General features: G+C 42.6%; 2 protein-coding genes across 7 annotated transcripts in view; one reads left to right on the top strand and one right to left on the bottom strand.

Annotated features, from left to right (window-relative positions):
- Positions 1-1048: 1048 nt before the first annotated feature.
- On the bottom strand, positions 1049-26943 carry LOC311100320 (ubiquinone biosynthesis protein COQ4 homolog, mitochondrial-like). Of its 2 annotated transcripts, none has more exons than XM_084141195.1 (7): positions 26871-26943; positions 14989-15141; positions 13436-13532; positions 13181-13283; positions 12944-13073; positions 2668-2761; positions 1049-1869 (listed from the first exon to the last, which is right to left on the bottom strand). In XM_084141195.1, the coding sequence occupies exons 1-7, from the start codon at positions 26923-26925 to the stop codon at positions 1662-1664; spliced, it is 840 nt and encodes a 279-aa protein (XP_083997321.1). In that variant the 5' UTR covers positions 26926-26943; the 3' UTR covers positions 1049-1661. The 2 variants fall into 2 exon arrangements, with proteins under 2 accessions (XP_083997321.1, XP_083997320.1); XM_084141194.1 differs by lacking the exon at positions 26871-26943 and adding an exon at positions 20700-21069.
- LOC311100319 (TNF receptor-associated factor 2-like) overlaps positions 20849-26961 on the top strand; it is a 39541-nt gene continuing 33428 nt past the window's right edge. For 3 of the 5 annotated variants that reach the window (XM_084141193.1, XM_084141189.1, XM_084141192.1), the window contains exons 1-2: positions 20849-21176; positions 22829-23036. In XM_084141193.1, the coding sequence (XP_083997319.1) occupies positions 22858-23036 (179 nt within the window). In that variant the 5' untranslated portion in view covers positions 20849-21176; positions 22829-22857. Of the gene's footprint in view, positions 21177-21404; positions 21422-22761; positions 23037-26961 lie in introns of those variants that run through there. The other 2 variants (XM_084141191.1, XM_084141190.1) reach the window with 2 other exon arrangements.

Genomic DNA, 26961 nt, shown 5'->3' with positions numbered 1-26961 from the left:
TTGGATGAATATAACATTTTAATGAGTGATAGAGGGGAAAAATGGCCTCTGCGACAATTATTTGAATAATTCAATGGATGTTTTGTGCACAAAGGTGATCGCTAAAGTGTCTTATTAGGAATTTTCTAATCTGACTTCTCTATGTGGCGGTATATCCAAATTCTCTATCTGGGCTGGACGTCAGTTAAACCAGTGGTTCCCAAACTGTGGGGCGCGTCCCAGAGGGGTCGGTACTCAGTCCGGTTTCAAGTAGCTAAGTCCGGCTTTAAACTTACTCTTGAAATTTGTAATAGTAGAAATCACAAGATGCAATTTCGAAATTGGGTATTGCATCGTCAGTTCTTGTCATGTTAGTCATTGCATACCTTAGAGAGCTATACTGAACAAAAATATAAATGCATCATGCAACAATTATAACATTTTTACTGAGTTACAGTTCATATAAGGAAATAAGTAAATTGAAATAAATTCATTAGGCCCTAATCTATGGATTTTACATGACTGGGCAGGGGCGCCTTGGAGGACATAGGCTCACCCACTTGGCATCCAATCAGAATGATATTTTCCCTAAAAATGGGCTTTATTACAGACAGAAATACTCCTCAGCTGGGAGTTTGCAGTGTCTGATACGTGTGAGATTTGTTGATTAACTATATGTTTACTTCCTACAAGTTAGAGACAAATAAAAGAAGAGCCCTTTTAGAGGAAAAAGTATGTATGATGAACTTTTAATGGATGTTTCTTCTTTGTGGATAAGAAAAACCTGCCTTCCTAAAGAGGAAAATATAGAAAACTCCCTAAATGATAATCAAAGATCGTTCTGTATAAGTGAGTAGTAGTTTGGAAAACTTCAAGTGCTTCACAGATTGTTCCCATCTTAGTGTCACATTGCTGTTGACATGCTGATGGTCAGTTCCGACTTCAAACAAACCGGAATAAAACATCTAAGCAAACTTCCGCTCCAGCTGACTGAGCAACAAGTTAGACTAGTAGTAATTTGCATAATACTGTTCTGTACTAAACCCAGCATTATCGAAAAAGGTTTCAACAAAGTGCAAACATAATTTATTGATGAGCGACATCTCATACCAGAGATACATGAACAGTGCTTGTCATGAACACACACATTGTCAAATAAAAGGAAATGATTACAGTACCATGTGGGTGATGTACCGTGAGTTATAAGAGCCAGGCCATGTCAGATAGAACATTTAAGTCTCAGCGTCTGAATGATACCAGACATTACTTTTTCAACAGTCATCAGTTGATGTAACCAGCTGCAACAGGCTCTCACATGTCCTTGGTTTGCCCAACCTAGGTAATGACTTGGTGCTTGAAGAATGGCAAGACCCTCAACAAGGTTTTGTTCTAAAAAGTCCCTTCCACTCAATGTCAGGTCATACTGTACTTAACCATTGTCGAGGGGAAATGGTCTCAAGCTTGGTTAGGGGGTAACAATCTCTCTCTGGTAATGCCTCTGGAAATCCCCTGCCCTCATTGTGAATATAGGCCTTTCCTTCCTTCAGCATTATTCACTTTGAAACATGGGGAAGCTTGACACAATTGCCATTATACAGTCAGCCCACACAATTCCGATATTACATCACTCCAAAGAGTCCCTGCATCCTCTACCATCTGGTTGCACAGTGTGACCTCTGACATCAGAGGTCAGTGCTATGAGTCTGATGTGGTCCTCTGGCTGGAATCTGTGACGGTGAGCAGGGGGGAGGCTCGATGTTCAGCTCCAGTCTCAGGTCCTGCAGACTCTGCTCCCAGCGTTGCTCGTAGAAGATGCTGAGGACACAGCGGGCCTGTCGGCCATTCCTCACAGCCCACGGTCCCAGGGACGTCACCAGGGGTTCCAGACGACTGTGGGAGAGTCACAAGGAAACAGTCAGGCAGAAATAGTCACATTACTTTACAAATACCAGACTGATGCCAATAGTTATTGTATAACAGAGAAGTAAGCATTTACAGCTGATGTTAATACTCAGACAATACCCCTTTTAAATTCATGATGACACTTTCAGGAAGTATTTGATTTCCATATGCAATTTGATTTCTATTTTAAAAACCTACAAAGCGATGTGTCATTTACGAGACTGAAAGTCCCACCTAATAGTCTCAGAAATCCCAGACCTAGACAACTCTCCCCCCAAAAATCACGAGTTTAGGTAGACAGGGCTTAAAATTAGGGCGGGAATTGTGCTCATAAAAAATAATCCCCTTAGAAACATGACAGAAGCGTTGAGACAAAATTGGGGAGAAAAGGGGGCTAAAAAAAAATACTATAAAAAATAAATGATGTCCAGTGGGGATGTTTACACTAGGACAACAAGCGGATAAGTCGGTGACTTAAGAAAACCCAATTTCCTGCACGTCCATTTCCTCTGACTCTGGCTGAGACCAACTGACGCTGATCTTTGTGCAGACGTGTATGCTGGAATATTGTTAACATTGTGGGAAGCAACCCGTCTGCCTAGGGAGACTAACCTCATAATGGAATACATGACTTTCCTACTCTTGCTGAAAGGACTCGCATCTTCAGCCTGACTCACGTGACACAGTGTATTCCCTTAGCAATATGTTACATTGAGTGCACTGACTGAAATTAAGTGTGTCGTCACATAACTGACTGAGGAGGAGAGAGTCTGACGGGGGCTGCACCTTGTGGACAGACGGAGTGGTCCCAACACTGCTCCCAGGATGCACATGGGCAGGCCAGTTTGGACGGCCTCAAACCACTTTACTGCCACCTCACCTGAGAGTGAGCGATTGAGATAAATTATTAAATGTAATATGCAACAAGAATAATACAATGAGCTCCAAAATGTATGACTGGAATTAAAGTGCAGACTGTCCGTTTTAATTTGAGGGTACCTTCATCCATATCGGGTGAACCGTTTAGAAATTACACCACTTTTTGTATACAGTCCACCCATTTTAGGAGACAAATTCACTTATGTGTATTAAAGTAGCCAAAAGGTTAGTACTTGGTCCCATATTCCTAGCACGCAATGATTACATCAAGCTTGTTACTCTACAACCTTGATGGATGCATTTGCTGTTTGTTTTGGTTGTGTTTCAGATTATTATTTTGTACCCAATAGAAATGAATGGTAAATAATGTATTGTGTCATTTTGGAGTCACTTTTATTTTAAATAAGAATCTAATATGTTTCTAAACACTTCTACATTAATGTGGATGCTACCATGATTACGGATAGTCCTGAATGAATCGTGAATAATGAGAAAGTTAGACGCACAAATATCATACCCCCAAGACATGCTAACCTCTCACCATTACAATAACAGGGGAGGTTAGCATTTTTTTGGGGGGGGGGGTGTATGATATTTGTGCGTCTAACTTTCTCACTCATTATTCATGATTCATTCAGGACTATCCGTAACCATGGTATCATCTTGGGTTGGGCAGTATCCATTTGTACCATCCCGGGATATACGGTATTACCAGCAGTGCACACAAAGGGCACAATGTTTTTTTCAAGCGTAAAACAAGCCCAAAAAACATCACTTACCAGAATGCTAACTAAATGCTAACAAGTACTATGGAATTATCATAGCGGATGCTAGGTAAATGCTAACGCGCGCATGCAAACATTTACTACTAGGACAGACAACCCAGCACATAAAGTTATGTAAGTATCTCAAAACACAGCACGCACAAAACAAATATCTTAATCCAGGAGAGAACTGTCTCTGCTGCTGTTTCCAAGAAGCTTGACCTTGCAAGCCACTTAACTAACATTAGCAAGTTAGCAAAACCTAGCTGGAGAGAATATATTTTGCACATCTTAGATAGTGAACTTAATAGTTATGAGATATATAGTTGGCAAACATTAGTAGTGAATTTCATACAAGTGTTACTTGATCCCCTCACTTAAGTTGCGCTGCAGAGATGACTCACCTCAAGAAGCTACCATTTTTCTCATTGTGCTTATTTGTAAACAAACACATGTGACTGGCTCAAACTGCTGTTTTGGGAAACTAGTACTGGTAAGCTTCATAATGAAAAATCTTCATAATGAAAAAATATCTAATGGCGAAATGATGAACACGATCGGCTTTATCTATTACCTAGTGCACTAGTTGACTGCAGGTATTTATTTAAAAAGTACTAATATTCAAACCCAAGAAATGTGACTTACCAGAATGCTAACAAAATGCTAAAAGTACTAAGGGATCCTCATAGAGAATGCTAACTAAATGCTAACGAGCTCATTGCGAACATTTTGTAGTTTCTGACCTAAACTATACAAGTATAAAAGTAACAAATAAATGCTACTTACAGTTGCTGCATGCACAAAACAAATATTAGCCAGCAAGGCTCTTGATCTAGGAGGGGATTCTCTGCTGTTACAGTACCAAGTGAATGATTGATTTTGGAAGAAGCTAACCACTTAGCTAGATAGCGAATTAGCTACTAAATTAGCAAACCAAATGCACAACTGCAGAGCATTTAGCAGATTTTAGACAGTTAACTTAATAGTTATAAGATACTGTATCTAGCTGGCAAACATTTAGTTGTGAATTCCATACTGTACTTAGATCACCTGACGCGTGCTGCACCAACAGTGAGTGACTCACAAGTCTCTGGTCTCTCATGTTGTGTGCTTGTAAACAAACACCACGTGACACGTGACTGGCGACTACGGCAAGCTACATAATAATGTGACAGGTGAAATGAAGAACGCAATGTTCTTTATCTCCTAAAGTATTACACAAGTTGACTGCAGGTGTTTACTTAAAAAGTATCTACAAATACTCAAATGTATAAAAACATGTAAAATAAATCATTTCAATGGCATTGATGGTATTGAAAAACCATCCTGTGGCTTTTTCCAAATACCCCGATATACAGTATACCGCCCAAGACTAGTAGCATCCACATTAATGTAGAAGTGTTTAGAAACATTATATTCTTATTTACAATAAAAGTGACTCCAAAATGACACAACACATTATTTACCATTAATTTCTATTGGCCACAAAATAATCTGAAACACAACCTAAACAAACAGCAAATGCATCCAGCAAGTTTGTAGAGTCACAAGCTTGATGTAATCGTTGTGTACTAAGAATATGGGACCAAATACTAAACCTTTGACTACTTAAATGTCTCCCAAGTCTTTTGGTCCCCTACAAAGCTCTCCCTCGCCCTCCATTTGGCAAATCTGACCATAACTCTATCCTCCTGATTCCTGCTTATAAACAAAAACTAAAGCAAGAAGCACCAGTGACTCGATTAATAAGGAAGTGGTCAGATGACGCAGATGCTAAGCTACAGGACTGTTTTGCTAGCACAGACTGGAACATGTTCCGGGATTCTTCCGATAGCATTGAGGAGTACGCCACATCAGTCACTGGCTTCATCAATAAGTGCATCGATGACGTCGTCACCACAGTGACCGTACGTACATACCCCAACCAGCAGCCATGGATTACAGGCAACATCCGCACTGAGCTAAAGGGTAGAGCTGCCGCCTTCAAGGAGTGGGACTCTAACCCGGACGCTTATAAGAAATCCCGCTATGCCCTCCGACAAGCCATCAAACAGGCAAAGAGTCAATACAGGACTAAGATTTAATCGTACTACACCGGCTCTGACGCTCGTTGGATGTGGCAGGGCTTAAAAACGATTACAGACTACAAAGGGAAGCACAGCCGCGAGCTGCCCAGTGACACAAGCCTATCAGACGAGCTAAATCACTTCGATGCTCGCTTCGAGGCAAGCAACACTGAAGCATGCATGAGAGCATCAGCTGTTCCGGATGACTATGTGATCAAGCTCTCTATAGCCGATGTGAGTAAGACCTTTAAACAGGTCAACATTCACAAGGCCGCAGGGCCAGACGGATTACCAGGATGTGTACTCCGAGCATGCGCTGACCAACTGGCAAGTGTCTTCACTGACATTTTCAACATGTCCCTGACTGAGTCTGTAATATCAACATGTTTCAAGCAGAACACCATAGTCCCTGTGCCCAAGAACACTAAGATAATCTGCCTAAATGACTACCGACCTGTAGCACTCACGGCTGTAGCCGTGAAGTGCTTTGAAAGGCTGGTCATGGCTCACATCAACACCATTATCCCAGAAACCCTAGACCCACTCCAATTTGCATACCGCCCCAACAGATCCACAGATGATGCAATCTCTATTGCACTCCACACTGCCCTTTCCCACCTGGACAAGAGGAACACCTATGTGAGAATGCTATTCATTGACTAAAGCTCAGCGTTCCACATCATAGTGCCCTCAAAGCTCATCACTAAACACCTTCCTCTGTAACTGGATCCTGGACTTCCTGACGGGCCGCCCCCAGGTGGTAAGGTTAGGTAACAACACATCTGCCATGCTGATCCTCAAAACGGGGGCCCCTCAAGGGTGCGTGCTCAGTCCCCTCCTGTACTCCCTGTTCACCCATGACTGCATGGCCAGGCACGACTCCAACACCATCATTAAGTTTGCAGACGACACAACAGTGGTAGGCCTGATCACCGACAATGATGAGACAGCCTATAGGGAGGAGGTCAGAGACCTGGCCGTGTGGTGCCAGGATAACAACCTCTCCCTCAACGTGCTCAAAACAAAGGAGATGATTGTGGACTACAGAAAAAAAAGAGGACTGAGCACGCCCCCATTCTCATCGACGGGGCAGTAGTGGAACAGGTTGAGAGCGTCAAGTTCCTTGGTGTCCACATCACCAACAAACTATCATGGTCCAAACACACTAAGACAGTCGTGAAGAGGGCACGACAAAGCCTATTCCCCCTCAGGAGACTAAAAAGATTTGGCATGGGTCCTCAGATCCTCAAAAACTTCTACAGCTGCACAATTGAGAGCATCCTGACTGGTTGCATCACCGCCTGGTATGGAAACTGCTCAGCCTCCGACCGCAAGGCTCTACAGAGGGTAGTGCTTACGGACCAGTACATCACTGGGGCCAAGCTTCCTGCCATCCAGGACCTCTATACCAGGCGGTGTCAGAGGAAGGCCCTAAAAATGATCAAAGACTCCAGCCACCCTAGTTATAGACTGTTCTCTCTGCTACCGCACGGCAAACGGTACTGGAGCGCCAAGTCTAGGTCCAAAAGGCTTCTTAACAGCTTCTACCCCCAAGCGATAAGACTCCTGAACAGCTAAGCATGGCTACCCGGACTATTTGCACTGCCCCCCACCCCACCCCAACCCCCTCTTTTATGCTGCTGCTACTGTGTTTATTATTTATGCATAGTCACTTAACTCTACCCACATGTACATATTACCTCAATTACCTCGACTAACCGGTGCCCCCGCACATTGACTCTGTACCGGTACCCCCTGTATTTAACCTCCCTACTGTTATTTTATTTTACTGCTGCTCTTTAATTATTTGCTATTTATATTTTATTTTCTTAAAATGCATTGTTGGTTATGGGCTTGTAAGTAAGCATTGCACTGTAATGTCTACAGCTGTTGTATTAGGCGCATTTGGCAAATAACATTTGATTTGATTTGAAATGGAGGGACTACAGTGCCTTCAGAAAGTATTCACACCCGCCTCCCGAGTGCGGAGCTGTCTAAGGCACTGCATTGCAGTGCTTGAGGCGTCACTACAGACCTGGGTTTGATCCCAGGCTGTGTCACAACCGGCCATGACCGGGAGTCCCGTAGGGCGATGCACAATTGGCCCGGGTTAGGGGAGGGTTTGGCCGGGGAGGCTTTACTTGGCTCATCACGCTCTAGCGACTCCTTGTGGCGGGCCGGGTGCCTGCAGGCTGACTTCAGTTGAAAGGTGTTTCCTCCGACACATTGGTGCGGCTGGCTGCCGGGTTAAGCGGGCGGGTGTTAAGAAGCGCAATTTTGGCAGGTCATGTTTCGGAGGACGCATGACTCAACCTTCGCCTCTCCCGAACCCGTTGGGAACTTGCAGCTATGAGACAAGATCGCAATTGGATATCACGAAATTGGGGAGAAAAAGGGGGTAAAAAAAAAAAATACACTGCTCAAAAAAATAAAGGGAACACTTAAACAACACAATGTAACTCCAAGTCAATCACACTTCTGTGAAATCAAACTGTCCACTTAGGAAGCAACACTGATTGACAATAAATGTCACATGCTGTTATGCAAATGGAATAGACAACAGGTGGAAATTATAGGCAATTAGCAAGACACCCCCAATAAAGGACTGGTTTTGCAGGTGGTGATCACAGACCACTTCTCAGTTCCTATGCTTCCTGGCTGATGTTTTGCTCACTTTTGAATGCTGGCGGTGCTTTCACTCTAGTGGTAGCATGAGACGGAGTCTACAACCCACACAAGTGGCTCAGGTAGTGCAGCTCATCCAGGATGGCACATCAATGCGAGCTGTGGCAAGAAGGTTTGCTGTGTCTGTCAGCGTAGTGTCCAGAGCATGGAGGCGCTACCAGGAGACAGGCCAGTACATCAGGAGACGTGGAGGAGGCCGTAGGAGGGCAACAACCCAGCAGCAGGACTGCTACCTCCGCCTTTGTGCAAGGAGGAGCAGGAGGAGCACTGCCAGAGCCCTGCAAAATGACCTCCAGCAGGCCACAAATGTGCATGTGTCTGCTCAAACGGTCAGAAACAGACTCCATGAGGGTGGTATGAGGGCCCGACGTCCACAGGTGGGGGTTGTGCTTACAGCCCAACACCGTGCAGGACGTTTGGCATTTGCCAGAGAACACCAAGATTGGCAAATTCGCCACTGGCGCCCTGTGCTCTTCACAGATGAAAGCAGGTTCACACTGAGCACATGTGACAGACGTGACAGATTCTGGAGACGCCGTGGAGAACGTTCTGCTGCCTGCAACATCCTCCAGCATGACCGGTTTGGCGGTGGGTCAGTCATGGTGTGGGGTGGCACAGCCCTCCATGTGCTCGCCACAGGTAGCCTGACTGCCATTAGGGTACCGAGATGAGATCCTCAGACCCCTTGTGAGACCATATGCTGGTGCGGTTGGCCCTGGGTTCCTCCTAATGCAAGACAATGTTAGACCTCATGTGGCTGGAGTGTGTCAGCAGTTCCTGCAAGAGGAAGGCATTGATGCTATGGACTGGCCCGCCCGTTCCCCAGACCTGAATCCAATTGAGCAATCTGGGACATCATGTCTCGCTCCATCCACCAACGCCACGTTGCACCACAGACTGTCCAGGAGTTGGCGGATGCTTTAGTCCAGGTCTGGGAGGAGATCCCTCAGGAGACCATCCGCCACCTCATCAGGAGCATGCCCAGGCGTTGTAGGGAGGTCATACAGGCACGTGGAGGCCACACACACTACTGAGCCTCATTTTGACTTGTTTTAAGGACATTACATCAAAGTTGGATCAGCCTGTAGTGTGGTTTTCCACTTTAATTTTGAGGGTGACTCCAAATCCAGACCTCCATGGGTTGATCAATTTGATTTCCATTGATCATTTTTGTGTGATTTTGTTGTCAGCACATTCAACTATGTAAAGAAAAAAGTATTTAATAAGATTATTTCATTCATTCAGATCTAGGATGTGTTCTTTTAGTGTTCCCTTTATTTTTTTGAGCAGTGTATATATATTCACACACCTTTATTTTTTCCACATTTTGTTGTGTTACAGCCTGAATTTAAAATGGATTAAATTGAGAATTTTTTTTGTCACTCGCTACACACAACACCCCATAATGTCAGTGGAATTATGTTTTCAAAATTGTTATAAATTAATAAAAAAAGAAAAGCTAAAATGTCTTGAGTCAATAAGTATTCAACCCCTTTGTTATGGCAAGCCTAAATAAGTACAGGAGTAAAAATTTGCTTAACAAGTAACTGGGTGCAATAATTTTTAATGACTACCTCATCTCTGTACCCCACACATATAATTATCTGTAAGGTCCCTCAGTCGAGCAGTGAATTTCAAACACAAATTCAACCACAAAGACCAGGGAGCTTTTCCAATGCCTCGCAAAGAAGTACACATATTGGTAGATGGGTAAAAGTAAAAAAAAGCAGAAATTGAATATCACTTTGAGCATGGTGAAGTTATTAGTGACACTTTGATCAATACACCCTAGTGCATCAGTACACCCAGTCACTACAAAGATACAGGCGTCCTTCCAAACTCAGTTGCCAGACAGGAAGGAAAACACTCAGGGATTTCACCATGAGGCCAATGATGACTTAAAAACAGTTACATAGTTTAATGGCTGTGATAGGAGAAAATGGATGGATCAACAACATTGTAGTTACTCCAGAAAATGAACCTAAATGACAGAGTGAAAAGAAAGAAGCCTGTACAGAATACAAATATTCCACAACATGCATCGTGTTTGTAACAAGGTACTAAAGTAAAACTGCAAACAATTTGGCAAAGAAATAAACTTTATGTCCTGAATACAAAGCGTTATGTTTGGGGCAAATCCAACAACACATCACTGAGTACCACTCTTCATATTTTCAAGCATGGTGGTGGCTGTATCATGTTATGGGTATGCTTGTTATTGGCAAGGACTAGGCAGTTTTGTTAGGATAAAAATAAACTGAATAAAGCTGGGCACAGGCAAAATCCTAGAGGAAAACCTGATTGTCTGCTTTCCAACAGACACTAGGAGTCAAATTCACCTTTCAGCAGGACAATAACCTAAAACACAAAGCCAAATATACACTAGAGTTGCTTACCAAGACGATATTGAATGTTCCTGAGTGGTCTAGTTACAGTTTTTATTTAAATCTCCTACAAAATCTATGGCAAGATTTGAAAATGGCTGTCTAGCAATGATCAACAACCAACTTGACAGAGCTTAAAGAATGTTTTAAATAATAAAAAGAATGTGCAAATATTGTACAATCCAGGTGTGCAAAGCTCTGAGACTTACCAAGAAAGAGTCACAGTTGTAATCGCTGCCAAAGGGTATTCTAACATGTTTCGACTCAGGGTGTGAATAATAATGTAAATTAGATACAGTGGGGGAAAAAAAGTATTTAGTCAGCCACCAATTGTGCAAGTTCTCCCACTTAAAAAGATGAGAGAGGCCTGTAATTTTCATCATAGGTACACGTCAACTATGACAGACAAATTGAGTAAAAAAAATCCAGAAAATCACAATGTAGGATTTTTAATGAATTTATTTGCAAATTATGGTGGAAAATAAGTATTTGGTCACCTACAAACAAGCAAGATTTCTGGCTCTCACAGACCTGTAACTTCTTCTTTAAGAGGCTCCTCTGTCCTCCACTCATTACCTGTATTAATGGCACCTGTTTGAACTTGTTATCAGTATAAAAGACACCTGTCCACAACCTCAAACAGTCACACTCCAAACTCCACTATGGCCAAGACCAAAGAGCTGTCAAAGGACACCAGAAACAAAATTGTAGACCTGCACCAGGCTGGGAAGATTGAATCAGCAATAGGTAAGCAGCTTGGTTTGAAGAAATCAACTGTGGGAGCAATTATTAGGAAATGGAAGACATACAAGACCACTGATAATCTCCCTCGATCTGGGGCTCCACGCAAGTCTCACCCCCTGGGGTCAAAATGATCACAAGAACGGTGAGCAAAAATCCCAGAACCACACGGGGGGACCTAGTGAATGACCTGCAGAGAGCTGGGACCAAAGTAACAAAGCCTACCATCAGTAACACACTACGCCGCCAGGGACTCAAATCCTGCAGTGCAAGATGTGTCCCCCTGCTTAAGCCAGTACATGTCCAGGCCCATCTGAAGTTTGCTAGAGTGCATTTGGATGATCCAGAAGAGGATTGGGAGAATGTCATATGGTCAGATGAAACCAAAATAGAACTTTTTGGTAAAAACTCAACTTGTCGTGTTTGGAGGACAAAGAATGCTGAGTTGCATCCAAAGAACACCATACCTACTGTGAAGCATGGGGGTGGAAACATCATGCTTTGGGGCTGTTTTTCTGCAAAGGGACCAGGACGACTGATCCGTGTAAAGGAAAGAATGAATGGAGCCATGTATCGTGAGATTTTGAGTGAAAACCTCCTTCCATCAGCAATGGCATTGAAGATGAAACGTGGCTGGGTCTTTCAGCATGACAATGATCCCAAACACACCGCCCGGGCAACGAAGGAGTGGCTTCGTAAGAAGCATTTCAAGGTCCTGGAGTGGCCTAGCCAGTCTCCAGATCTCAACCCCATAGAAAATCTTTGGAGGGAGTTGAAAGTCCGTGTTGCCCAGCGACAGCCCCAAAACATCACTGTTCTAGAGGAGATCTGCATGGAGGAATGGGCCAAAATACCAGCAACAGTGTGTGAAAACCTTGTGAAGACTTACAGAAAACGTTTGACCTGTGTCATTGCCAACAAAGGGTACATAACAAAGTATTGAGAAACTTTTGTTATTGACCAAATACTTATTTTCCACCATAATTTGTAAAAAAAATTCATTATAAATCCTATAATGTGATTTTCTGGAAAAAAAATTCTCATTTTGTCTGTCGTAGTTGACGTGTACCTATGATGAAAATTACAGGCCTCTCTCATCTTTTTAAGTGGGAGAACTTGCACAATTGGTGGCTGACTAAATAATTTTTTTCCCCACTGTATGTGCCAAATAATTCTAAAAACATGTTTTCACTTTGTCATTATGGGGTATTGTGTGTAGATGGGTAAGAAAAAAATATATTTAATCAATTTTGAATTCAGGCTGTAACACAACAAAATGTGGAATAAGTCAAGAGGTATGAATACACCATGTACAAAAAATGTTGTATGTACAAAAAGTGCTATAATTTCTAAACGGTTCACCTGATATGGATGAAAATACCCTCAAATTAAAGCTGACTGTCTGCACTTTAATGTCGTAGTCATTGTATCTAGAGTAGTGCTGGAGTAGAGCAAAAACAAACCAAAAATTTTCACCATCCCAATACTTTTGGAGCTCACTGTATGTAATCGATGAATCCTACTTCTATGGTGGCAGACTCACCTAGCATGTTAGTGGGCATGCCTAGTAAGGTGTGCAGTAAATCGTGGACCTCTCTGTATCTCTGCATGACGTATGCCAACTCCTCATTATCTACAAACTTCACATTTGTCCTCGAGTCAGGGGTCACCCTCTGAGAAAGAGAGAGAGAGACGGGAGAGCGAAATGAGGATAAGCAAATACACTACAAAAACCACTACACTCCCTCTGCAAAGAGATCAATGACCTTCACAAACTCACATTGTCCTCAAGGAAACGCAAGTACTCTCTCCCTAAGGATCCATCTGGAAGGGAGGCCATCTTGGACAGATCCAATGTGGATAGCCTGATCCGTGGGCGCTCTCTAACACACCAATAGATGAAACATACACACAAGAGCATTCATGGACAAACACATGTACCCACAGAACTTATCCCAATCGTAGAGATGTATATTTCAGGAATCAGGATGGACATAAAGACTGAGTAGGACAGACAGCAGAGGTTGTGCCATACGTTAGAATTGTATAGCCCTCAGGGTCTCCTCTCATTCTGTCCCGGAGCGTAATCAGTGCAAGGTGTCCTGTAGTCTCGCCGAGAACGGCCACCATGTCTACATGGGGAACAGGGATCACAGTGAGAAAAATATGGTCATTTTTATTGAGAAAAATACAGTGTAGTATGTTACACCAAAATAGTAAACTTAAGTTAATTTCAATAACTTGTTTTAATCAAACATTACATCTAGTTTCACTAAGACTGTTTCACACAGTTTCACAGTTTTTGTTCTTGTTTTTCCAGACTTGGTAACGAAGGATCTAAATGACACAGGAAAACCACAAAATAACCCCGCTTGGTATCGATTACTGAGTAATTAAACTTAATCAACTACTTTGAATTTCCAATGCAGACAGGAAAACGAAATCGGGAACACCCCACCCACACCAAACTCATTATGGATCAGTATTGTTGTCGTTCCATTAAATAAAGTGCCTTTTGAGTCCCTTTGATATTTTAAGTAGAAATTGTGCACCAATATTGAATTTAAAAGCCTGTTATATTCAATGAAGTGCCAATTAATATAGAACACATGGATAATTTAATCAATCCGATTTTTATATGAATAAAGAGTTGTTAAAGTTGTTTTGACATGTCCTGCCCTCTGTGACTTCCAGGAAGATTTTAACAAATGTTTTATCCACTTAAGTTTTCACCATCATTGTAAAGCCCTAGTTATGTTGTTGCTTTGACAAAGTAAATTCTGATTATTATTATTTATTTAACATGATTAGTGATTCATTTTAAGGTAAAGAAAACAACCTGTCCCTTGTATTAAAGGTCAACCCTGTTACGAGAACTGAACTCTCGTTTGAATATGGTGACCCTATTCCTTTTTAAATAGTTTTTTCAAAAGAAACATTGAACATCTAATAGTCAAATCAGTGTAAAAGCAGGTGAGCTTGTTTTACTATTTTTGTCAATTTTCTGGTGTTTTGTGGTGGAAAACTGAGTGGGCCGAGCATAACACGTCAACCCTATTACCCATAGATAGGTGGTCTAAAAAGTTTTTAATTTGCATTCAATTGCCCCTCCCTGTTGTACACAACAAGCTTCCATTTCCCCTGTCACAAGGAGATTTATTGCTGATTTAAGAGTAACGGTCAACCCTGTTACTTTATTTGGTGGCACTTACTATAGTTATTTTATTTTTTTCCCTCTTGAGATGGGAAAACGTGTATTTTATTAAGTTGAACATGTGCTCTTTATCACAGAATATTAAAATGAGGTGAAATCAAAAGTTTTTTTTCACCAAAACATCTCAAAAGCACCGAATTGATGGAATGACCCATTGCCTGCTCTGGGGTTAATATCAGAGCTCTGGGGTTAATATCAGAGCCATACAAACTGAGTACCATTTACATTTTGCCAAACTCTTGGTACTGTACATCTATGGCCATGGTTAATAAGGAGTTTGTCAGCACTAATACTCTTGATGATGTCTAAAAACTCCCTACATATGTAAATGCCCATGTAAACATATCACAACTGGAAGTGGGCATCCGTCTCACCATGTCTGTAGGGGTCCTGCAGGGCTGCCACCCCGGAGCCCACAGCCAGTAGTGCTTTCTGGATGATGTTGGTAGGGATGTGGCCTGGGTACAGTCTGTCATAGTGGCGGTCTGCAGAGTCTAGACCACTGTGCTGCTGCCGGACACACAGGGCTGTGGGGGAGTACAAACACCATCAGACATGATAATGCAGAACACCTGACTGGAGCAGTCATTCTTCCCATCCACAATGGTTCATCAATCATCACTGCTCAGATGGGGCCACGGGTAGTTTCCAGTGCTCTAGTTTACAGTCAAACAGTGATGAATTTTCCTTATTTACTGGCATCAAATTAGTAAATGAGGCCAGCATGGAAATTAGTGTGATGGGAATCTTGAACGCATTTTGAGTTTCACATTAACTGTATGTTTACAAAGCACACGACACAAAAAAACATTTTACAAACAGGACATTATTATCAGTGTTGGGAGTAGTGAACTCCATGTAGTTCAACTAGTAATTTAACACAATTTTGCAGTAGTTTAGTGGTAGTTGAACTAATTCAAGTCTAGGTAGTGTTTTCAGTAGTTAATAACTTTTTTTACCGTGTAACTTACTACTGGAACTACAAACTACTTTTTTTGCTAAAATAAAATATGGGTGAAGTAGGCAATCATTTCCTTTCTTTTTCAGCATAAATGTTAGTGGCGCAGTGGTCTAAGGCACTGCATCTCAGTGCTTGAGGCGTCACTACAGACTCCCTGGTTCGATTCCAGGCTGTATCACTACCGGCCGTGATTGGGAGTCCCATAGGGCAGCGCACAATTGGCCCAGCGTCGGCCGGTGTAGGCCGTCATTGTAAATAAGAATTTGTTCTTAACTGACTTGCCTAGTTAAATAAAGGTAAAATAAAAAAATAAGACCTGCCAAATTCTGACTTGAAACATAGGATAAATTATGACCCCAAAGTAATCTATTAGTAATCTACAATGAAACGTCTAGCATGGTTGCGTGTTATAATCTCATCAAGGACAACTTATATCGTATGAATTGCAATCTCGTATCATATCGTACGAATTGCAATCTCGTATCATATCGTACGAATTGCAATTTCGTATCATATCGTACGAATTGCAATTTTGTATCATATCGTACAAATTGTAATTCGTAACATATCATCCGAAATGGATGATGGACATCCACAAATTAATACATACCATACAAAAAACGTAATATATCATACTAAATGGTGTGTCTCAGATTTACCTACAGAATAATAAAAATGCTCTGTGACCATGTTTTTTCACAAAGTAGTTTGGATGTAGTGAACTACTTTTTCAAAGTAACTTTAGTTAAGTAAACTATATTTTTCTTAAGGGTAGTTTTAGTGTAGCTGAACTTCTTCCAGTGTGAATTAACTGGTAGCTTGGTAAACTATTTTCAGGCTAGCTTCGCTCCTAGTAGCAGGGGACTTTAATGCAGGGAAACTTAAATCCGTTCTACCTAATTTCTACCAGCATGTTAAATGTGCAACCAGAGGGGAAAAAACTCTAGACCACCTTTACTCCACACACAGAGACGCATACAAAGCTCTCCCTCGCCCTCCATTTGGCAAATCTGACCATAACTCTATCCTCCTGATTCCTGCTTATAAGCAAAAACTGAAGCAGGAAGCACCAGTGATTCGGCTAATAAAAAAGTGGTCAGATGACGCAGATGCTAAGCTACAGGACTGTTTTGCTAGCACAGACTGGAACATGTTCCGGGATTCTTCAGACAGCATTGAGGAGTACACCACATCAGTCACTGGCTTCATCAATAAGTGCATCGATGATGTCGTCCCCACAGTGACCGTACGTACATACCCCAACCAGAAGCCATGGATTACAGGAAACATCCGCACTGAGCTAAAGGGTAGAGCTGCCGCTTTCAAGGAACGGGACTCTAACCCGGACGCTTATAAGAAATCCCGCTATGACCTCCGACGAACCATCAAACAGGCAAAGAGTCAATACAGGTCTAAGATTGAATCATACTACACTGGCTCTGACGCTCGTCGGATGTGGCAGGGCTTGAAAACTATTACAGACTACAAAGGGAAGCACAGCCGCGAGCTGCCCAGTGACACAAGCCTACCAGACGAGCTAAACCACTTCTATGCTCGCTTCGAGGCAAGCAACACTGAAGCATGCATGAGAGCACCAGCTGTTCCGGACGACTATGTGATCACGCTCTCCGTAGCCGATGTGAGTAAGACTTTTAAGCAGGTCAACATTCACAAGGCCGCAGGGCCAGACGGATTACCAGGACGTGTACTCCGAGCATGTGCTGACCAACTGGCAAGTGTCTTCACTGACATTTTCAACATGTCCCTGACTGAGTCTGTAATACCAACATGTTTCAAGCAGACCACCATAGTCCCCGTGCCCAAGAACTCTAAGATAACCTGCCTAAATGACTACCGACCCGTAGCACTGACGTCTGTAGCCATGAAGTGCTTTGAAAGACTGGTCATGGCTCACATCAACAGCATAATCCCAGAAACCCTAGACCCACTCCAATTTGCATACCGCCCCAACAGATCCACAGATGATGCAATCTCTATCGCACTCCACACTGCCCTTTCCCACCTGGACAAGAGGAACACCTACGTGAGAATGCTATTCATTGACTACAGCTCAGCATTCAACACCATAGTGCCCTCAAAGCTCATCACTAAGCTAAGGATCCTGGGACTAAACACCTCCCTCTGCAACTGGATCCTGGACTTCCTGACGGGCCGCCCCCAGGTGGTAAGGGTAGGTAACAACACATCTGCCACACTGATCCTCAACACGGGGGCCCCTCAGGGGTGCGTGCTCAGTCCCCTCCTGTACTCTCTGTTCACCCATGACTGCATGGCCAGGCACGACTCCAACACCATCATTAAGTTTGCCGACGACACAACAGTGGTAGGCCTGATCACCGACAACGATGAGACAGCCTATAGGGAGGAGGTCAGAGATCTGGCCGTGTGGTGCCAGGACAACAACCTCTCCCTCAACGTGACCAAGACAAAGGAGATGATTGTGGACTACAGGAAAAAAAAGAGGACTGAGCACGCCCCCATTCTCATCGACGGGGCAGTAGTGGAACAGGTTGAGAGCTTCAAGTTCCTTGGTGTCCACATCACCAACGAACTATCATGGTCCAAACACACCAAGACAGTCGTGAAGAGGGCACGACAAAGCCTATTCCCCCTCAGGAGACTAAAAAGATTTGGCATGGGTCCTCAGATCCTCAAAAAATTCTACAGCTGCACCATCGAGAGCATCCTGACTGGTTGCATCACCGCCTGGTATGGCAACTGCTTGGCCTCTGACCGCAAGGCACTACAGAGGGTAGTGCGTACGGCCCAGTACATCACAGGGGCAAAGCTCCCTGCCATCCAGGACCTCTATACCAGGCGGTGTCAGAGGAAGGCCCTCAAAATTGTCAAAGACTCCAGTCACCCTAGTCATAGACTGTTCTCTCTGCTACCGCACGGCAAGCGGTACCGGAGTGCCAAGTCTAGGTCCAAAAGACTTCTCAACAGCTTCTACCCCCAAGCCATAAGACTCCTGAACAGCTAATCATGGCTACCCGGACTATTTGCACTGCCCCCCCACCCCATACTTTTTACGCTGCTGCTACTCTGTTAAGTATTTATGCATAGTCACTTTAACTCTACCCACATGTACATATTACCTCAACTACCTCAACTAGCCGGTGCCCCCGCACATTGACTATGCAACGGTACCCCCCTGTATATATAGCCTCCCTACTGTCACTTTATTCTATTGTATATATAGCCTCCCTACTGTCACTTTATTTTTACTTCTGCTCTTTTTTTCTCAACACTTTTTTTGTTGTTGTTTTATTCTTACTTTTTTTGTTTAAAATAAATGCACTGTTGGTTAAGGGCTGTAAGTAAGCATTTCACTGTAATGTCTGCACCTGTTGTATTCGGCGCATGTGACCAATAAAATTTGATTTGATTTGATTTAATGAGGGTCAGGATAAAGAGGAGTCTGTGACAATAGGAGTGACGTTTTTGGAAAAAGTGGACCCTTGCCTTTTGGCTGATCCATTTGTGGTTTCAGGGTGGGTGAAAACAGAGTTGGGTACTGTAGAATCGGGTAACCAGAAGTGGTCTAGTGATAATTGTTTGTGTTTCTGCTGGTCAGAGGGAGCAGACGCTCCGTGTTAAACGAATGGGGACAAGAAATGTAAATTGTTTTGCTCTTAAGAAAAGGGCACCATTGAAAGCCGTGATTACTGGGGTAGCGGTAAATGTGAAAGCTGACCAAGGGGAAGATTCCTGGTGTTTGTGATGCTCGTCGTTTGGTGCGACACAAACCTGGTGGCGTGAGTGGAGAAACAGAAGAGTCATTGTCTGTTCTTTTGAGTTTTGATGTTGAGTCTTTGCCCGACAAAGTGATGTTAGGATATAAGTTATCCGGTACGAGCTTTTGTGCCGAATACATTACGTTGTTACAGGTGTCAAGATTATGGCCATGTGGCAGCAGTGTGTATAGGAGGGAGGTGTGAGAAGTGTGCAGAAGGGCATGAGACAAAGGAATGTGTAGCATTGGGGAAAGTAGTGGTATGTGTTAATTGTAGGGGTGACCATGGGGCTGGGGATCCGAAATGTCCGGTGCGAGAGAGGCAGGTTGAGGTTTCCAGGGTTAGAGTAGTGCAGAAGTTGTCATATGCGGAGGCAGTGAAGAAAGTAGAGGAAGATGGGTCAAGGGGGAGGGATCCTGAGAGGAATGGTGTGAGTAGTAGATCTGTACCAGTACAGAGGGATAAACCAACAAGTGATATGTTTCAGTAAGATTGGATTTTTGGCATTTATAGAAATGGTTATCAACTGTACTGCAGGGATGGAATGTAAGTCGTAGAAAATAGAGGTTGTGGTGGCAGCTGCAGAGAGGTATTTGGTTGTGTGAGACATTACATCAGAAAAGTTAAAGGGTTTGTTAGGTGGTGGTGTCCCATCCTTTCAGGCATGAAGTAGGAATAAATAGATTTCAATAGTGGAGTATGGTAGTTGTTATTATTATAGTTATGTTTTAAATATGTAAAAAAAAATTGTGAGTGTAGTACTAGATGGTAGGGTATTTGTTTTATTTTTTATAGCAAAGTATAAGGGATTTATACTCCAGTCTAGTTGTAGTCCCCCATTGCTCAGTTGGTAGAGCATGGCGCTTGCAACGCCAGGGTTGTGGGTTCGTTTCCCACGGGGGGCCAGTATGAAAATGTATACACTCACTAACTATAAGTCGCTCTGGATAAGAGCTAAATGACTAAACATGTAAAATGGTGGTAATGCATCATTTATTGGCTGCCAACCGCCGTTAAACCTCATCGAATAAGAAGTTAGGTGGGCGGGGTTTACACTTCACCCTTGTTTGCAGGGTGAGGTAAAACTAGTGCAGCATGGCCTCGTTTAGGTGGTGTTTTATATAAATATTGACAGGTTGAGACCTCGTAATAGGGTTTAGAAAAATAAATCAAAGCTGGACAACCACGATTACAGGCTAAATAAGGAATTTCAACGAGACAGCGGTGGGTTGTAGCTTAAGCTGGAGGACGTCAACACACAGAGAGCTAGCCAAACTAAAATGACCTTGGCAGACAATAAGATAGATTGTCCTCCTTCACCGACTCTTACGCATACACACATACGGGCACAAGTCCACATGCATACCTTCGTAAACAAACAGGACCCGGCTGGCGTGTGCTCTTGAAGCGGAGAGTACGCGTAGAAGTGGCATTCTAGCGAGTATAGAGAAGACCAGAGCATGCGCAGTTCTGCAGAGTTGTTTATTTTCTTGCGTGACCTGTAACCTCTTGTGTGGTCACAAAATCCGTGACTTGTCCTTCAATTGACCTTTGCACATTGTAGTGCGTTGAGAAAGTAGTCACTACTCAATATAAATATACATCTCCGCAAACAGCTATAATTTGACATTTGTGTAGCTATCCATATAGCCTACCACCTCAGTTTCCAAACAAAACGCGTATGTTTTAGGCGAGAGAACGAGCTTGCTCACGCTGGAAATAGTGAATGAAAAGCCTAGAGAAATGACGGGCGTGGGTCTGTCACGCGGACCAGTCACGTGGAGGTACAAAGCTACAGGAAAAGTACAGTACAAAAAGCTGTAGCACATTACGGCATAATTTGGTAAGTACAACAGTTCCTTCTTTTTTTTTGTAGGTTGGATTAATTATCATGATATTGGGGCTCGCTCACACCGAAAACCTTTTCAGGATGCAGTTAGTGCAATGCAGAGAAGAAAGTCAACGTTATGCCGTCAGTACATGTAAATAAGCCTACAGGACGACAGTTGAGCAAGATGTCCACTGGCAGGAAAATGTTTGGAAATGGAAGGATCTACTTTGAAAATGTTTGTGGGGCATGAGTTTCAAGTTTGTGGAAGAAATTTTTTATTTTTATTTGTATTTTATTTTTTATGACACATTAGTAACCTACTCTGCTGACACTGACAAACAGATCAGTAAAAAAAATATATAGAATGCAACCATCTAATCTAGGCCTACGAAAAGGGGAGAAAAATGGTACAATATGATGTCTGTCTAGCCTGGAGGAGGAAATGATTGTCCCCAGAAAAACTTTATAAGTTCAGTTGGTATTAGATTTGTGGAAAATGTTCTTTCTACATTTTCATTATTGGCTGACATTGACATTTTGGCAGTAAAAAGTCATAGGCCAGCTTGCTCTCAATTATATTTTTAATTGTTGAGTACATTAGACTCTTATTTCTGTAAATATATGTAGCATGATCTGAATATATTCAACATAACTCACAAATAAAAACATGATCTGTGAATATTTCCTTGTCAAAGCCCTTTTAGTTTCTATTCACAGGCACAAGATCCATGATCAATAGCTGGGCTGTTAAGCATATCCTTTAACCTTTAGCCTTGTATGAAATGTGGTTGCAATCTGTTGTGCCTTATCCTTGCCTAGTCATGCACTTTTCATCACACAGTCACTCTTTGTACCAACATTCAGTTCCTAACAGCTGTGTCATAAGACACACCATGTGAATTAGGCCTTCAGTAGGAGCTAAAGATTTGATGTGTCTCATTCTTGCTTCAATTTAAAGCATCCCACACCCCTGTTTAGTCATTCTACAATAGCCTTTGGAAACCCACAAGGCACTCTACCCATCTGTCACTTGGTACCCAAAACATTCTGCTTTGTGACTTTGACTGTGTTATTGTGTCTAGTCAGGTATGATTCCCACACATTAGGTTCTGATCTTTGCTTACAGTCCAGTGTTATGGACTCGGCCATCTAAAGAAAGTGATAGAGATAGTTACTTAACTCATTTATTTCTCTCAAGCTTTTGCAAGTCTTGCATTTTGTAAAGGCCATGTGATTTACATGGCTGATTCAGTTGGCCAATTATTTGTTATGGAAATATTGTCTGGGATGGGTTATATGGATGCCACTCTTATGCCAGCATCAGAAAGGTTAATTATGTCCAATGATAATGCTGCAGTGTTTTGTATAGGCCAGAGAAGCTGGAGTCCTTTTAATTTCACATCCCCTTTCAAATCTCTTTTCTCTTTCTCTTGAAGTGACTTCACTTGACCATTTCAAAGTATTACAAGAATCCTCTCTCTCTGAGACTAAAGGGATTAAGCGTCAGTTCAATCTGTCCATACTGCAGGTCTGCCTGTCAAGCCAGCTGCCGCTATCCCATATTTCCTGTGAGTTATGTAGGTAACCTATGCTTGCAGTGGCCTGCGACATAGGTTATGGTTGATCAATTAGCTAATAATAGTGTTTGATGTTTGTTTACACAGGAAGCTGTATGAGACGTTGATGGAGAGGCATGGCCCGCATATCCCTACCTTCTTTGGACTCCTCCCTTCCAGGGATACCCCAGAGTGTGCTGGCTGTTTCCATGGAAACTAAGTACCAATGCCAGCAGTGTCACCAGGTCCTGAGAAAGCCGGTCCAGGCTCAGTGTGGACATCGTTTCTGTGTCCATTGTTTCAAACTGCTCACCAGGTAGACTACTGGAGCTCTTTCCTCATCCCCACTACAGGCTCTGCAAACCCCCACCCTTCCTCAAGTTCCCCTTACTTTATTTAACCCTTTCTCACTGGGCATGCTGCTCCACCCCACCAAGTCCTGCTGTAGCTATAGCACTGCAGTGTCTCTCTGTGGTGGTGGTGTTGTTGGTGGTTCCTTGGCTCCCATCAGCATCTCGCCCTTCCACTTACCTCAGCCCCTGTCAGGATGAGTCGGCACGGGATGCTGTGTGTCGGTCTGTGGTGGGTGTATGTTAGGGTTGGGCGGTATCCAAATGTCCATCCCTCCATACCATGCCTGTGACATACCGGGATATATGGTATTACCGGTAGTGCACACAAGGCAACATTTTCTAATGTTAGTTAAGTGGCTAACGTTAGCTTGCAAGATCAAGCTTCTTGGTAACAGCAGCAGAGACAATCCCCTCCTGGATTAAGATAATATTTGTTTTGTGCATGCTGCGTTTTGAGATACTTGCATAACTTTATGTGCTGGGTTGTCTGTCCTAGTAGTAAATGTTTGCATACGCTCGTTAGCATTTACCTAGCATCTCTATGATAATTCCTTAGTGCTTGTTAGCATTCTGGTAAGCAATGTTTTTGGGGCTTTTTGTACGCTTGAAAATGCAAGTTAGCAAAACCCTGCTGGAGAGAATATATTTGGCACATCTTAGATAGTGAACTTAATAGTTATAAGATATATAGCTGGCAAACATTAGTAGTGAATTTCATACAAGTGTAACTTGATCACCTTACCTAAGTTGCGCTGCAGAGATGACTCACCTCAAGAAGCTCCCATTTTTCTCATTGTGCTTCTTTGTAAACAAACACACGTGACTGGTTCAAACCGCTGTTTTGGGAAACTAGTACCGGTAAGCATCATAATGAAAAAGTTTCATAATAAAAAATTATGAAGCGTGTGCTGCACGACAGTGAGTGACTCACAAGGCTCCGGTCTCTCATCGTTGGGTGCTTGTAAAAAAACACCAAATGACTGGGGACTACTGTAAGGTGAAATGAAGAACGCAATGTTCTTTATCTCCTAACGTTTTGCACAAGTAGCTACAAATATTCAAATGTATAAAAAAAAACTTCAAATAAATAGTTTCAACGGTATTGAAAACCATCTCATGGCTTTTTCCAAATACCCCGTTATCCGGTATACCGCCCAAGCCTAGGGTGTGGTAGCCAGTCAGATTAGCACTAATGCAGGGCCAACTTCGACTGGAACTGTCTGGAATGGATCTTACCTCTGGTGGTGCAACACTGGACCAAGCTGCTCTTGCTGATTCCTACTAAAGATGTCTACTCACTGGGAGTTTAACTATGTCTCCACCTCACACTGCAGCTAATTCTATTTATTTGTGTTTTGTTAATTTCATTATAACACTAACTTTGGGCACATTTTTTCTTCTGTGATTCCCCCTTCTTTTTAGCAATGATCTTAAAGTTTTGTCACACCTTTAGTCCTTTAAAGAGAAGTGGAATCATGGAAGTTTTTATACTTCACCTGCTGCTACAAATAATAGAGCAATGTTTTTGCCCCTTTTAATTTGCCCACTTGAATAACAATTGTGCAGTGGAATGGAAAGAAGATGGAGTGAAGCATAAGCTTTTCTTAGTTACAGGATGTCCTGATTATCATCTGATTATTATTGGTATGTTCAAGACTGGACATGCATTTTTTACTTGCGAAGTGACATCATTGTCAGAGATCAGACTACGTAGAATCTACACAGGAAAGAACAACAATAAGTGAAAGTGTACGTGGAAGCCTGGAAGGTAATTGTAAATACTGGATGGGCGATTAGTTGTTTATAAGGAGAAACGGACATTCGAGTTACGAACCTTCACTGTCACAGTTAATTTAATATGATACATTTCACTACAATTCAGGTCAAATACATTGTACTTGAAGTGCTGATGTTGAAATTCAAGAGTCAGTCATTTAGTAATCTATCCCAGGAATTTACTTCAATTTGTAATCCTATTTCGGTTGAAACTCACTAGAAATTCCAGTTGCCACATGTCAGTTGCTAAGAATTGAATGGGGAGTGGTTTGAACATAGCTAGATGGTCGTGGTTGGTTATCTAAATGCGTACCGCAGAGTTAGTGGTTTCTAGTGGGTCTACAATCTTTTTTTGAGTTATGAACCCACACAGAAAACTCATAGGGGAACTATTTAGAGTGCACATGATCTCCATTCACAGCCCTCCTCCGTCTACTGGTGGTCTGACTCCTTCACACTAAATCCTCTCAATCTGTTTATTTGTTTGAATCTTTGTGTTGCCTTGCATACTGATGTGCATGTCCTTGTATGTCTTGTCCGTGCCCACTAATTATAGTATTCTTAATACCTATTATTACAATGTCTTGCTATGGATCTCGTTAGTCAAGTCTTGATATGACTTGCCCATTTGTGTTTATATGACAGCTTTGCACACTCTTGGCATTCTCTCAACCAGCTTCAACTGGAATGCTTTGCCAACAGTCTTGAAGGAGTTCCCACATATGGTGAGCACTTGTTGGTTGCTTTTCCTTCACTCTGCGGTCCAACTCATCCCAAACCATCTCAATTGGGTTGAGATCGGATGATTGTGGAGGCCAGGTCATCTGATGCAGCACTCCATCACTCGCCGCCTTGGTAAAATAGCCCTTACACAGCCTGGAGGTGTGTTGGGTCATTGTCCTGTTGAAAAACAAATGATAGTCCCACTAAGCGCAAAGCAGATGGGATGGCGTATCACTGCAGAATGCTGTGGTAGCCATGCTGGTTAAGTGTGCCTTGAATTCTAAATAAATCACAGACGGTGTCACCAGCAAAGCACCCCCACACCATCACACCACCTCCTCCATGCTTCACGGTGGGAACCACACATGCAGAGATTATCCGTTCACCTACTCTGCGTTTCACAAAAACACAGTGGTTGGAACCAAAAATCTCACATTTGGACTCATCAGAACGAAGGACAGATTTCCACCGGTCTAATATCTATTGCTCGTGTTTCCTGGCCGAAGCAAGTCTCTTCTTCTTATTGGTGTCCTTTAGTAGTGGTTTCTTTGCAGAAAATCGACCATGAAGGCCTGATTCACACGGTCTCCTCTGAACAGATAATGTTGAGATGTGTCTGTTACTTGAACTCTGTGAAGCATTTATTTGGGCTGCAATCTAAGGTGCAGTTAACTCTAATGAACTTATCCTCTGCAACAGAGGTAACTCTGGGTCTTTCTTTCCTGTGGCGGTCATGAGAGCCAGTTTCATCATAGCACTTGATGGTTTTTGCGACTGCATTTTAAGAAACTTTTTAAAAGTTCTTGACATTTTCCGGATTGACTAACCTAATAACCAAATAGGGCTATCTTCTGTATACCACCCCTACCTTGTCACAACACAACTGATTGGCTCAAACCCATTAAGAAGGAAAGAAATTCCACAAATTAACTTTTAACAAGGCACACCTGTAAATTTAAATGCATTCCAGGTGACTACCTCCTGAAGCTGGTTGAGAGAATGCCAAAAGTGTGCAAAGCTGTCATCAAGGCAAAGGGTGGCTACTTTGAAGAATCTCAAATATAACATATTTGGATTTGTTTAACACCTTTTTTTTGGTTACTACATGATTCCATGTGTGTTATTTCATAGTTTTGATGTCTTCACTATTCTACAATGTAGAAAATAGTACAAATTAAAAAAAAACTGGAGTGGGTGGGTACTTTTGACTGGTACTGTATGTTTGTCTTTATACTCCAAAGTGCTATATATGTTACATGATTCATCTTTCTAGTTTAACCCTGTGCTCTGTAGCTTACTGGTAATCATCGTAGATGCATTAAGAGCCCTCAAGCCGTCGGCCACTAAAATCATGTTGTACTGTAAAATCACATGACGTGTGTCTCCATC

The sequence above is a fragment of the Coregonus lavaretus genome (genome assembly GCF_964263955.1).
Source record: "Coregonus lavaretus genome assembly, chromosome: 24".
Classification (NCBI taxonomy): Eukaryota; Metazoa; Chordata; class Actinopteri; order Salmoniformes; family Salmonidae; genus Coregonus; species Coregonus lavaretus.
This window is presented reverse-complemented; position numbering and strand designations above follow the sequence as displayed.